Source organism: Lipotes vexillifer, unplaced genomic scaffold (assembly GCF_000442215.2).
Source record: "Lipotes vexillifer unplaced genomic scaffold, Lipotes_vexillifer_v1.1 scaffold802, whole genome shotgun sequence".
Taxonomy (NCBI): Eukaryota; Metazoa; Chordata; class Mammalia; order Artiodactyla; family Lipotidae; genus Lipotes; species Lipotes vexillifer.
In genome coordinates this window covers 800,604-814,492 of record NW_006790237.1, presented here as the reverse complement: position 1 = coordinate 814,492, position 13,889 = coordinate 800,604, and the positions used below count along the sequence as shown (strand labels likewise).

The 13,889-nt window shown below is 52.9% G+C and overlaps 1 protein-coding gene across 2 annotated transcripts in view; it reads right to left on the bottom strand.

The window, feature by feature from the left end:
• Positions 1 to 1,742: 1,742 nt before the first annotated feature.
• SNRNP70 (small nuclear ribonucleoprotein U1 subunit 70) overlaps positions 1,743 to 13,889 on the bottom strand; it is a 16,292-nt gene continuing 4,145 nt past the window's right edge. The window contains exons 5-10 of one of the 2 annotated variants that reach the window (XM_007463342.1): positions 9,545 to 9,609; positions 9,339 to 9,401; positions 8,576 to 8,657; positions 5,279 to 5,380; positions 2,652 to 2,739; positions 1,743 to 2,570 (exon numbers count right to left, since the gene is read on the bottom strand). In XM_007463342.1, coding sequence (XP_007463404.1) covers positions 1,916 to 2,570; positions 2,652 to 2,739; positions 5,279 to 5,380; positions 8,576 to 8,657; positions 9,339 to 9,401; positions 9,545 to 9,609 — 1,055 coding nt within the window. In that variant the 3' untranslated portion in view covers positions 1,743 to 1,915. The remainder of the gene's footprint in view (positions 2,571 to 2,651; positions 2,740 to 5,278; positions 5,381 to 8,575; positions 8,658 to 9,338; positions 9,402 to 9,544; positions 9,610 to 13,889) is intronic. The other variant, XM_007463343.1, reaches the window with a different exon arrangement.

Below are 13,889 nucleotides of genomic sequence, written 5' to 3'. Positions count from 1 at the left end.
GTTGCTCCGCGGCATGTGGGATCTTCCCGGACCAGGGCTCGAACCCGTGTCCCCTGCATTGGCAGGTGGCTTCTTAACCACTGCGCCACCGGGGAAGTCCCTCCATTATAGGTTGTTACAAGATACTGAATATAGTTCCCCGAGTTATGCAGTAGGTCCTTGTTATCTTCTGTATAGTAGTGTGTATCTGTTAATACCTAATTCCTAATTTATCCCTCCCCCTTTCCCCATTGATAACTGTAAGTTTGTTCTCTATATCTGTGAGTCTATTTCTGTTTTATACATAAGTTCATTTGTATCATTTTTTTAAATCCCACATATAAGCGTTATCATGCTATCTATCTTCCTCTTTCTGATTTACTTCACTTAGTATGATAATCTCTAGGTCCATCCGTGTTGCTGCAAACGGCATTATTTCATTCCTTTTTTATGGCTGAGTAATAATATTCCATGGAATATACAGACCACATCTTTTTTTTTTTTTGACATGGACCATTTTTAAAGTCTTTATTGGTTTTTCTGGCCCCAAGGCTTGGGTGATCTTAGCTCCCTGACACGCAGCAAGCAGGATCTCCCCAACCAGGGATCAAACCCATGCTCCCTGCAGTGGAAGCACAGAGTCCTAACCACTGGACCGCCAAGGAATTCCCTCAGCTATTGTAAATAGTCCTGCTATGAACATTGGGGTACGTGTGTCTTTTCAAGTTAGAGTTTTCTCCAGATATATGCCCAGGGATTGCTGGATCATGTGGTGACTCTATTTTGTTTTTTAAGGAACCTCCATACTGTTCTCCATAGTGGCTTCACCAATTTACATTCCCACCAACAGTGTGGGAGGCTTCCCCTTGCTCCACACCCTCTCCAGCATTTATCTGTAGACTTTTGGTGATGGCCATTCTGACTGGTGTGAGGTGATCTCTCATTGTGGTTGACTTGCATTTCTCTAAATTAGCAATGTGATGTTGAGCATCTTTACCTGTATCTGTTGGCCATCTCTGTCTGCTTTGGAGAAATGTCTATTTTGATCTTCTGCCCATTTTTGACTGGGTTTGTATTTTTTATATTGAACTGTATGAGCTGTTTGTATATTTTGGAAATCAATCCCTTGTTGGTCACATCATTTGCAAATATTTTCTCCCATTCCATAGGTTGTCTTTTCATTTTCTTTCCTTTGCTGTGTAAAAGCTTTTCATTAGGTTCCAATTGTTTATTCTTGCTTTTGTTTCTATCACTCTAGGAGTCAGAACCAAAAAAATTTCAATGCGATTTATGGCAAAGTGTGTTCTATGTCTTCCTCTAGTTTTATAGTATCCGATCTTACCTTTAGGTCTTTAGTCCATTTTGAGTTTCTGTATATGGTATTACAGAATGTTTTGTCTTTTATACGTTGCTGTTTCATTTCCTCACCCTTCTTCCTGCTCTCCCACTAACAGCTTCCCTTTCACACAAAGCTGTAGCTTCCACTGAGTATTCTAATGCCGAAGCCCCATCCCTGCACCAAGACAGGGGTATGAACAGCCTCATGAGGAATGTGTGGGAGAGACGTAAAAAAGGAAAGCCACAAAGGGATCAAGGACCCTTAGGGAGGGCTTCCTTATCCCATCTGAAACAGCTCTGGTGTACGGGGGCTAGCCCCAGCCTTAGGTCATAAAGCTCAAGTCAAAACCAACCAAAGCAGGGCTATCAAAGGCAGAAGATGACCCTCTTCTGGGGAAGAAAGTAAGAGCAGTGAAAAAACCAAATGCCCATTATCAACAAGAAATTAATTTTATTTTTAAATCCAAGAGACCAGAACAAATAAGGAGACTCCTACCCTTGGCTGGCAAACTTAAGTGGTGACCAAGAAGGTTTGGGGAGAGGATGACAGCAACAGGGAGGGTAGGAACACGTCCAAGCAACCGGTGGGAGGCCCTCTTCACTCTGGCGCAGCCTCCATCAAATACCCGTTCTCTGGAGCAAGGTACCCGTCACCTCCCTCGGACTCCATGTACATGTCTCGGCCGTCGCTGCCCAGGCCCTCCAGCCCGTTGTCCTGGCCACCGCCACCCGCCCCACCTCGAGCCTCATCCCTGCCCCGTTCACCACCCCGCTCCCCCCGCTTGTGCTCCCGATCGCGCTCGCGATCGCGGTCCCGGCGCCGCTCCCGGTCGCTCCGGTGGCTCCGACGGCGCTCCCGATCCCGATCCCGGCCCTTCTCCTCCGGGCCATCGGGGCCGTCGGGACCCAGCTCCCCGGGAGGCCCGTCATCAGGAGGCGCGTCGCCGGCCTCGGAGGGCTCTGCCATGTCGCCGCCACCTCCGCTGCCTCGCAGCTCCTCCTTGCGTTCCCGCTCCCGCCGCGCCCGCTCACGGCTCCGGCTGCTGCGCCGCTTCCGATCCCGGTCCTTGTCCTTGCTCCGCTCCCTGGAGCGCCGCCGCTCCTCCTTGTCACGACTCCGCGAGCGCCGCCGCCGGTCCCGAGAGCGGGAGCGTCGTCGTTCTCGCTCCTTGTCTCGCTCGCGGCTCCGCTCCCTGCGCTCCCGCTCGCGGTCCCGGTCCCGGTCCCTGTGGGGAAGCGGGGAGGGGCCGGGCCTGGATGAGGTGGGCAGAGGTTTGCGGCAGGGCTCCCCCACTGACCGCCCCCGTCCCAGGACACCGGCTGCCCAATCTCACCTCTCATCGTAGCGGGAGGTGTCGTCCCTGCCGGAGTGCCGGATGTTGACGTCAGCGCCACCTCTCCGGGTTCCTCCTAGGCCACCTCCTGGGGGCGGGGGCAGACCACAGCGGGTCAGTCCGGGCGGGGCCCACAGCAGGGCGAGTGAGGGGCAGCAAAGGGCGCGGCGAAGGCCACCAGGCACCTCTGCCGGCGCCTACGGGGCCAGGTGCCGTGAGGACCTTCTGCCGCACTTCTCGAACACGACACGCACGCTCTACAGAGATCAGAGGACTTCCACAGCGCGAGCTGGGAGCTCCTGTAATTGACTCCAAAGCTCACCATCTTCACCACTACAGGCGCGCACAGCCTCCTGGCAAATCCTGTCTTCCAGTCATCGTCACCCTCACCCGAAGGCACGGCAGTGGTCTTTCTAACTGAAAACGTGATCTGCTCCAAAGCCACCAATGGCTCCCCACAGCCTAAAGCAACGTCCGTCAGATGGCTGGCTCCTTCCTGTCTTTAGAGCAAGGCGCCCTGGCTCTCCATGTCCTAGATCTCCTCATGGCCTCCATTTCCTTCCTGCCCCAGTTTTTGGGATCATTCACCTCTTTACCTAGAATCTCATTTCCCTTGTCTAGTTAACTGCTACTTACCCCTTCACACATTAACCCAAACAACGCTTCCTCAGTAAGCCTGCCCTGACCTACCAGATGAAGCCGTTCTCCACGACTCACATACATTTCCTTCTCAGAACTTCAGGTGGAATTTCCAATTTTACATGTACATGTGTGAGTTAACAGCTGCCTCTCCCACCAGCCTGCAACGCACCATCGAAGTCAGGACGATGTCTGGCTCTGCTCGCTGTAACTGTACGTGGTACAGCATCCAGGATATAAAATCATATGTGCAGCAAGCAGTCAAATGACTGAACAGCTGTAAGGAGTAGTGGACGGTCTCCTCCTTCAGATGGGGAAACAATCTCAGATAAAGCCACCTGCCCGGGGTGACTCTGCAAGGAAGGGCAGAGCTGAGACCCAGGAAGCTGCCCTCTCACAGACGCTTCTGCCCCACACTGCCTGGAAGGAAGCTTCAGTGAGGTGGGCTGGGGTTCCATATTAGGAATGACTTTCAGCAACGAGGGTGAAAAAGGAAAAGAGGCGGCCTGGACATCAAAGACATTCAAATAGGGACAAGCAACCGACCAGGCTTCTGGAATATCACAGGTATGGGGCAGAAGAGACTAGTGTTTTCAATTTTCAGGTCACAACCCAGCAATGAATCACATCATTAAATGTGACTGGTTGAAACCAATATATTAAAAATAATAATAATAAAGCAACAGAATATAAAATACTAGTATACACTGCCTGTAGAAAAGATAGTTTCATAGAACTTCTGTTTGGGTTAAATGTATTTTTTTGCATGTAGCAATGCACTGGGTCAAGATGCACCAGGTGTCACCATCAGAAAGTCGGAAACAGCAGACTCTGAAGGACTCACTCCACCCCAGAGAAACCAGAGAGTGAGGTAAGAACCCATCTGTTTAAGTTCAGAGACTCAGCAGACTGAGCGTGTGGTCTACTCAACAAAGGCAAGTCAAGCATCACAACAGCGGGCTGGGAGTGTCTGCACAGGGAAGATCATTTTCTCTGGCAACTGTGTCACTCACCCTCATAGGAGTTGGCCCTCAATAGCCATGTTTGGATGGCAGGACCTCAGCCCCAGGTCCAGGTCCAATGCTGAGCCACTTAGATCCACCCGCCCCAAAATGTAGAGAGACTAACTCATCAAGGACTGGGCTGTGGAATGCCACATTGGGCCAGTGTGGAGAGACACAGAAGAGAACAGTCCACACGAACAGCGAACAAGGCAGAAGCAAGCTGCAGAAATGCCAAAGGCGGCTCTTGACCGTTCAGGTTCGGCTTCCAGGTCCTCTTGAGGCCCACAGGCATCGCCTGTCTCTGGGCTCCAAGACACTGGGATTCTGTATCAACAAGTCCCCTTTATGCTTTAGGAAGCTCAAATGTATATCTGGTGCTAGCTACCAAACTGACCTTGACTGAGATGACGACTGACAAATTAGAGACAGAGAGTGGGGGGGACGGAATGCAGGAGGCTCTGAGGGCAGAGACTATCTATGTATGTCTTGCTCTTGACTAGAAGCCTGGTGCACAGCTGGTGATCAAACTGGCATCTGCTGAATCAATGAATGAATGAACGAACGAGCAGGAGCAAAGTGTAAGTGGATGAGAGAGTGACTTTCACAAGCCCGACCGTACGCCGCTTGCCAAGCTGGCTATCTGAGATGCTGAGCTCACTAACTCTTGCCGTTATTCCCACTTTCCAGGATGAGGAAAATGAGGCAGGAGGAAGGGAAGATCCACCAGCCAGGAAGTACGTAAGCTGGAATCTGATCCCAGACTGGCTTCTCAACCACAGTATTCTTGCTCCTAACTAGTAACCCAGAGTAAGAAACCAGACCAGGAGAAAGATGGTGATGAGAAAGGCTGAGCTAGAGAGAGGGAGAAAGCATGTGAGCAGCTGGGAGAGGAAGAGAAGACAGAAAGCAGCAGAGGGTACAGAAAAGAGAGGTGAGAAAGCAGCCAGCAGGACGCCGAGCCCAGCCTGCGCAGGATGTGCTCACCTAGCCGCCGGGGCCTCCAGCCCTTCACGGTGCGGCCCCTCTCCACGTCCACGAGGACTCTCCTGCCATCAATCTTCTTGCCGTCTGCGTGCTTGTAAGCGGCTGCAACAGATGTGGGGGGGGGAGGGGGAGGGGGAGGAGTCCCCAGAGGGTCCTCTAGTCAGGCTAAGGCACAGCTCTGTGGCATCCCCACCCCCCGGCCGTGTCCCCATCCACACACTTACGCACGCGCACACACAGACACACATGCCGACCAGACAGCCAGGCAACTGACAGCCAGACCAACCCTCTCCCAAACCAGGAGGGGCCTGCTCCATCTCGGCACCTGCTTCCTTACCAACCCCCAATCACTATTGGGGGGGCGAGACCACTCCCAGGCACCATCCTCACCCTAACCACCCCCTGGGCTCCCAGGCCATTCCTACTCCCACTCGACAGAGCAGCCCCCTCCCGCCAAGGTGGCCAAAGTCGCTGCAAAGAAACTGGAGGTTAACTCAAGGCTGGACTCTGCTGTGGGGGAGGGTTCCTCCACAACCCCAGGCATGCACCCTAAAACATCATGCTGGGGGAGGAGGCCCAGCCGGGCCGCTCTGCACCCCAGTTCACACCAGTTTCCTTTTTCTGTGGTTTTTTTTGGGGGGAGGGTGAGCGTGGGGGGAACAGACATCAGAACAGAAAATGAACCAGAAGGGGGTGGGAGAAATCTTTAGGAGATGGCAGGGAGCAGAAGGGCGGGTTATGGTGCTCCCGGGGGCCTGGAGGGGCCCCTACAGCAGGCGGGGGAGAGGGCAAGTGGAGGGAGGCATGGGAGATGTGCGGTGCTACTGAAAATTCCTGCCTTACCTGAGATGACTGCCACCCAACCCCAGCCCCTGTCCCATCTCACTCCACACCCCCAGCTCAACACACACCGGGAGGCCAAGCCCAGCCTGAGCCTCTCGGGAAGGGTGAGGAGTAGAGGGGGAGATGCGGGGAGAGGCACGTCCTGCTCTCGGGCAGGGCACAGCAAAGGACAGGCCTGATCCCCGGCCTGTCTCACGTGGGGCTGTCAGGAAGGCCAAAAAAGTCCCTATTTCCCACCCCCAGCCCTGGCCTAGGGGGTTGTCCTCAACCAGCCACAATACCCGGCCCCGCCCCAGCCCTCTCCCCCCCAAATAACAACCAGAGGAAGAGAAAAAGGTGCCATTTACCGATGCCGGCCTTGCGGGTGTCCAAACCGAGCGGGATGGGGGGGGCTCGGCAACTCCTGGGGGCCTGGCGAGGAGGCGGGCTTCCCGGGGGGGGACACGGGACCGCTTACCTGGAGCCCCCAAGCTTACCTGAGCACGCGCACAGACCCCACACCCACCACCACGGGGTCAGCTAAAGCTACAGGGAAGGGATTCTAGGGAGCCACGAAGGGGGAGAGGAACCACATCTCCTGCACCACCTGGAGACAGGCAGAGGAAGTGGTGGACCCCAAAGAAACCTCATGGAGGCCTTGAAAGAGGGGGAGACAAGGGTTAACATCAAGTCTGGGAGCTGGAAAGCCGTGGGACTATCTTGTTTGATTTTAAAAAGAAGGCTAGGGAAGCCTTGGCAAACCTGTCCACCTTTACCGTTCCCCAGTAAAGTCCATGCTGAACTAGGCACACGCCCACCCCCTCTCAGCACGTGGAATGACTTCTCCACCTCGAACTCCACACTCCCTCCCACCACCTGCTTCAGCCCAAAGGCTGGCACCCAAGGGGACAGCCTTGGGGGTCCAGGAGATGGAGTGCTGCCCATGATCCGAGCGGGAGGGGCCACTTGGCCCCTGAACCCAGAGGAGGGTGGTAGGGGAAGGAAGTTAAGGGCTGGGAACACCGTCAAGCGAAGGAACCCTGCTCTGGTTGTGTCCCAAACCCCAGAAGAGGCCCAACCCGGGAGTAACAGCAGAGAAAACATGTGACGTGTGTATTTCTAGGCTTCACTCTCTCTCCCTCTCTTAGGTCTCTAGACAGTGGAAGGGTCTTCAGGAAAATCTACACCACCTTCTGCTGCTTACGGCCTGTCGTTGAAACCCTCCCGCACCCCAGTCCCCAATCCCATGCACTCCAGAGAGCAGCTGGGCCGCTGGGCTCCACGGCCTCTCAGGAGGCCTCAACCATGATAAGGCAGACAGGAAGGGGGCAGAGCACCCCGAATCTAGCAAGCAAAACGATTCTCCAGGGCCACCACAGTGACAGCCCCGCGAAGGCGCAGGGGCAGGGAACGGAGGGCTGAAGGGTTCCACATGGAGCCCTGGTCCCCGTGCATCCCATCTTCAGTATTCCCGCCACCTTGCCACTGACGTCATGAAGCCAGGTAAGTCAGGGGGCTGGGTCGAGCCCAACTGCCTTTCCCGTCGGGGTTCATCTCTCCCCTCCTGGGATCAGCAGGATTACTGGAGAGCAGATGGATGGGGGGCAGATGGGACCAAGGGCACCCAAACGAGGAAAGGGTTCTGGGTGCGGGGAGGCTGAGGGGGCGCCTGGGGATGGGAGGAGGGATGCCTCGCTGCTCCTGAGCTGCCTAGCTAAGCTGGGCTGGTGTGCGGTGCTGAATGATCTTACCCATGATACAAACCCTTATACCAACCATACACTGAGGTGTTGTAAGGGGAGCGTAAGCATCAGCTGCAAGCCAGCTGCGTGGTGGCTGCAGTGACAATAAGAACAGTCAATTAATACGGCGGCCCCTGGACACGCCGCAGCCCTGCCCGCCCCCACCCACCCATCCCTGCCCACGTGGACGCCGCCGCGGCCTCAAAGGGGGCTCTGGAGATGTGGGGGCAGGCGCTGAACACGCCAACCGGCCCACTGCCCGCTGAGGAGCAGGGCGGGGGCCGGGGTGGGGAGGCGGAGGGTCGGGTGGCCCAGCCCCAGCTCAGCTGGGGGAAGAGAGGGCAGGTTCAAAGGCCAGTCCTCATTCTAACCTGGCCGCCCCCAACTCCAGGGGGGGGAACGGGGAGAGGCTCCCCGAAACTCCGACCCCTCCCCCCACCTCCCGCTAGCCCCAGCCGCCACCCGGCTCCCTCCTTGCCCCTGAGGTTCAACGTGTGACACTTACCTCCCCGGGTTCACACACACACACACGTTGTGGGGGATTTTGGTTTTTGTTTTTAAAAAAACACGTATATAAAAAAAAAAAAGATATATCAGAAACAGAGGGAGGAGGAGAGAGACATTGCTAATGTCAGGTCTGGCAGGGAGGAGGGCAGGGACAGACGACGGGAAGGGGCTGGGCAGCAGAGAAGAGAGAGGGTCAGAGGGCAGGGCGCAGGCGGGAGGTACTCACAATGCATGTCTCGCTCGTGTTCGTACTCGATGAAGGCATAGCCCCGGGGCTTTCCTGACCGCTTACTGTAGACCATATGTATCTGAGGGGCAGAGGTCAGCTCTGACACAGGGAAATCCCACCCTGTCAATCACACAGCCCGTATGCCAGGCCCTGGGCTGGGTGATGCCAGAGACAGACACCTCAGACCCTCTCTCCGTCCCTTCAAGGACCCAGAGTGACTGCTGCTCTAATGGCCCTGGGCTTCGCAGTTTATGTGCACGATGACCTCAAGCCCTTGCTACAGCCCAGAACATTTAAGTGACTTTTAAATTAAATGAAGAAATGTCAGTTAAACATGAAGCCTTGTTCTAAAACAAGAATCAACATACATTTTCTATAAAGGTGTAGAGAAGACAGCAGGTATTTCCAGCTCTGAGGGCCATATGGTCTCTTTCTGCCCGACCGCCTCTGCCTTACAGCAACAGCAGCCGCAAACAACAGTAAACAAATGGGCCTGGCTGGATACCAACAAAACTTTATTTACAAAAACCAACTCTGTAGTTTGCCGACCTGTGCTGTAAATCGGCAGCAAGTAGTCACTACCTCTTTGCTGTCCTTCTGCTGTCCCAAGTCTACCGCATGGAAGTGCAGTCAGGATAGAAACCCAAGCCATGGACTCCGAAGCCAGAAATGTGGCAATGCATCCTCAGGCCTGGGAGCCAGCCTCCTCCCTCCCTCCACACACGTCCAACTCAAACTCCCTGCGCCCCAGTCCACTCACTCTTTTGATGGGTCCGTACACCTCAAACTCTCTCCGGAGCTTGGATTCTGTCGTGTCATAGTTCTACAAGTAGACAGAAATGAAGTTAAGTGGGAGAAGCCCTCAGAATATTCCCGGGACCTAGTCTACTGCCCACACCCAAGCTCTCAGCAGTCCAGGGTTCCAGACTCCTCTGGGGCTCCAGGGATTGGGAGCTGGGGACTCACCACTCTAGCCACAAAGAGGGTCTTGAAGGCATCACCCTGAGCATTGGGATCATTGTGAGGGTCCCCTGTGAAGGAAAAAAAAGAATTTCTAAGTAGAAGGTGCCAACAGTATCATAGAGCAAGACAGAAACAGACCGACGGGCAGAGACCCAGAACTTTTGGTCACCTGGCCACCTTGGGCATGCCCCTCTGAGCCCTGGTTTCCCCGAAGCACAGCAGCCTTCACCTAAGTGGCTGATTTAGGCTGACGAAGGGAGGGGGTAAGACTGACTTCAAGTTGACAGGACGGGGGCCAGCCTAACTGCCATTTCAGACGTATGTATCCTGAGGCCCAGGTCCCTCCCAGCTGTAACTAAGCCCAAAGAGGCATCTCTGGAGAAGCAGCCTGATCCCTCCAGGTACTGAGCTTCCCCTCTCACCTGCAGGGCCACAGTGCCACCCACAGGCAGGGCCTGCAACTGCAGCCCCAGGGGAAACCTGAGATCAAGCAACCCTAAGACTGGGAGTGGAAGCCTAGCAGAGGCGAAGCCCTGCTTTCTGCCCTATGCCCTGTGGCCTCAGGGAGGAACCCGCGGCTGGCGCTGGAGCTCACAAGAGGCGGGTCAGATTCTTACTCCCAGCCTTACTACCGCCAGACCACTGAGGAATAATCATATCCACAGACAGAAACCAGACTCTTATTACAAAACCAACTCCATAGGTGATTCTGATGGGTCAGGCCTGGGAAGAAAGAAGTCTTTTCCCCCAGGTATGGCGGCCCCAGCACACACGATGGCTCCTGACCCCTGCCAGGGCCCCAAAGGCACCCTGCCCATTGCCAGTGGCGGCGGCTCCCCTACAATACAGGGGTACTTTCTGAAGAACTTGCCATATTCCATGAGAATGTGAGGAAAGGAATAACATTAATAATTTACTGAACACATAATTAGGCTCAGACACTGCTGGACGCTGAGACTTATCTACCATCATTTTGCAAATGGAAATACAACCAACCCGTGAGGCATGCAAGAAGAGAAGTGTCAGACAGCACAGAGGCCAAGCTCAGCTTTACATCCCAGCCTGACCCCACAGCCCAGGCCCCACGCTGAACCCCTGCATGTTAGCTTCTCAGAGAAGCCAGAGAATTAAAGGTCACAGATCTGTTTCCCATGAGAGAGGTTGGCTGCAGACATAAACTAAGTTCAGGATGACTTTAGGGAATTTCTTGGAAAACAGAAGACTGAACTCAAATTTAAGGGAATGACTACCTGGAAACTGATGGTAGCCTTTGAAAACAAGTCCATCTTTGTGCCTGCCCCTCACTTCCTCACCAAACCTCATCCCTTTGGGTTGTAATTTTCTGTGCCCAAATGTCTCAATCTGCATCCATTCACCCAACAGATATCTATTAAGCACTTTGTGCCTGAAACTCCCATAGGTGCTGGGGATTCAACAAAGACAAAAAAGATGCCTGCCTTCTTGGAGCTCATCTGTTACTGGAGGGAGGCTGAAGGTAAACAAGGGAAATAAGGCAACCATCTAGTTCTATCCGGTAACAGCAGAGAGATGGGGAGAATTTTAATGGGAAGGTCAGGAAAGGCCTCACTGAGATAACATTTGACCTGAAGTTGTATTTAACAGGAAATAAACCTCACAACACCAGGCAGCAGGTGGTCTAACAGGTACAGCAGGAGCAGTGCAGTGGGACGCCAATCACTGCCTGGGGGAGTGGACGAAGGCCAGACCGCAGAGCGCTGAGCTCCCTGATGGGCAGCCCGGAGGAGCCCGGCAGACAAAAGGGGAAACCACCCCGGGCACACCACACGAGTCTCTATAGTTTCTGCTTAACCAAGAGGCCCAGGAGTGTGACCAAAGGTAAAAGCTAGTGCAGCTGAGCCAACAGTACCCACATATCTGAGCTAAAAGAGGGTGACAATGAACTGAAGTTGATGAGCAGTTCACCAGTCAACAGGCACACACCCTCACTCCACTCCACTCCGCTGGCACTCCCACCCTTGGGAAATCCTTGGTTAAAGGGATTATGTAGGTAGCAGCCCAGAGCAGGGGCTCAAAGGACTAGACTGTGGAGCTGAGAAAACTCATTAGGCTTTTAGATGGCGAAGAAAGTATCTCAGAACTCTTGCTCTTGCTAAACATACCCGGCCTCCACAAACCTCCATCTTCTGTCTTAAAAGCGGGAGTAATAACCCCTGCTGCACTTGGAAGCTATAAGTCAAAATCATGACATATTCAATACATCAAGTGTTGAGCAAGGAGCAAGGTCCCCTTGAATGGAAGCTGTTAACTGTGACAAGGCACAGCAAGTTTCTGTACTTGGGGATGGAGGCTCTCAGGGGCAGAGAAACCCTACTCTACTTGACCCATCCTTTCCTTTTCCTTTTCTTTCACGGGGAAGTTCAAACACTTAAAGAAATAGAGAACAGTGTAACGAACCCCTCTGAACCAGCTTCAGCTATCACCACATGGCTACACTTGTTACATCTCTAATCCCACCAGGATTTTAAGTCAAACCCTGGATATACCACTGTAGTTGCTAATAAAGACTAAAAAAAAAAAAAAAAAGTAACAACGGTACTGCTATTATGACTTAAAAAGTTAACATTAATTCCTTAACTTCACTAAGACCCAGTGTTCAAATGTCCTTGATTGTTTCAAAACTGGATTTTTATAGTTGGCTCATTTAAATCAGGATCCAAACAAGCTCCATACTTACCACTTGGTTGAGGTGCCTTTTGACTGTTTAATCCCTTTGGTTCACTCCCTGCCCCCTGCCACCCTTTTAACATTTGTTAAAGAAACTGGATCACATGTTTGTCCTATACAATTTCCCACATTCTAAATTTGACTGACTGCATCCTCAGTATTGTTTAACATGCCAGGATCCCCATTTTAAAGTGTGAAAAACAATTTCCAACAAGAGAAGTGACTTATCCAAGGCCACACAGCTGTAAGTGGCAGAGGTGGGGTTAAAACTCATGTGGGTCAGAGATGAATAGATAAAGAAGATGTGGCACATATATACAATGGAATGTTACTCAGCCATAAAAAGGAACAAAATTGAGTTATTTGTAATGAGGCGGATGGACCTAGAGCCTGTCACACAAAGTGAAGTAAGTCAGAAAGAGAAAAACAAACAGCGTATGCTAACGCACATATACAGAATCTAAGAAAAATCCGCACTGATGAACCTAGCGGCAGGGCAGGAATAAAGATGCAGATGTAGAGAACGGACTTGAGGACCCGGGCCGGTGGGGCAGGGAAGGGGCAGCTGGGACAAAGTGAGAGAGTGGCATGGACATATACACACTACCAAATGTAAAATGGATGGCTAGTGGGAAGCTGCTGCACAGCACAGGGAGATCAGCTCGGTGCTTTGTGACCACCTAGAGGGGTGGGACAGGAAGGGTGGGAGGGAGGTTCAAGAGGGAGAGGATACGGGAATATGTGTATACTTATAATTGATTCACTTTGTTCTACAAGAGAAACTAACACAACATTGTAAAGCAATTATACTCCAATAAAGATTAAAACAAACAAACAACTCATGTGGGTCAGACTACAAGGTCTGTGCCCCAGCAGCAGAGCTGAAAGATTCCCCAAGTTACCTGCTGCCAGCAGTTCTGTGAGCCAGGTCCTACAGGAGCTGGGGCCACAATGGTGAGCAAATTCCATCCAAACCCTGCCTTCCTGGAGCAACTATAAACCAATGTAAGATAGATATTCACCACTGAATCCTTCCTGCAGACTGAAGTGACCAAACTGCAGCAGGACTCAGGGCTTTCAATGTACATGGGGACTCGGACCAGAGCAAGGAAGTCACGAAAGGCTTCCTTGCGGAGTGACGCTGACAGAAATAGGAAGAGCAGCTCCATATAAACCAAATATCATGTGAGACTGAGGGAAGATCCCAGGCCAAGACCCAGTGACAGGAGAGCATCTGGGAAGGAAGAGGGATGAGAAGAGGCCCGTGCTGGCTGGAGCAGGAGGGGAGCATGGGCAGAATGCATGCCCAGTGGGCAGGGAAGGGACACCGGTCTTTTTGCTGAAAGCAAAAGGAGGCTGTGTGGGAAGTCCCTGGCGGTCCAGCGGTTAGGACTCTGCACTTTCACTGCCGAGGGCCCGGGTTCAATCCCTGGTTAGGGAACTAGGATTCTGCAGGTCGCGCGGTGCGCCCTCCCCCACCAAAAGGGTGTTAGCAGAGAAAGGTACAATCAGAGTTGTATTTTAAAAAGCCCCACAGAGGGAACTTCCCTGGCAGTCCAGTGGTTAAGACTTTGCACTTCCAATGCAGAGGGTGCGAGTTCAATTCCTGGTCAGGGAACTAAGATCCCACAGGCCGTGCAGC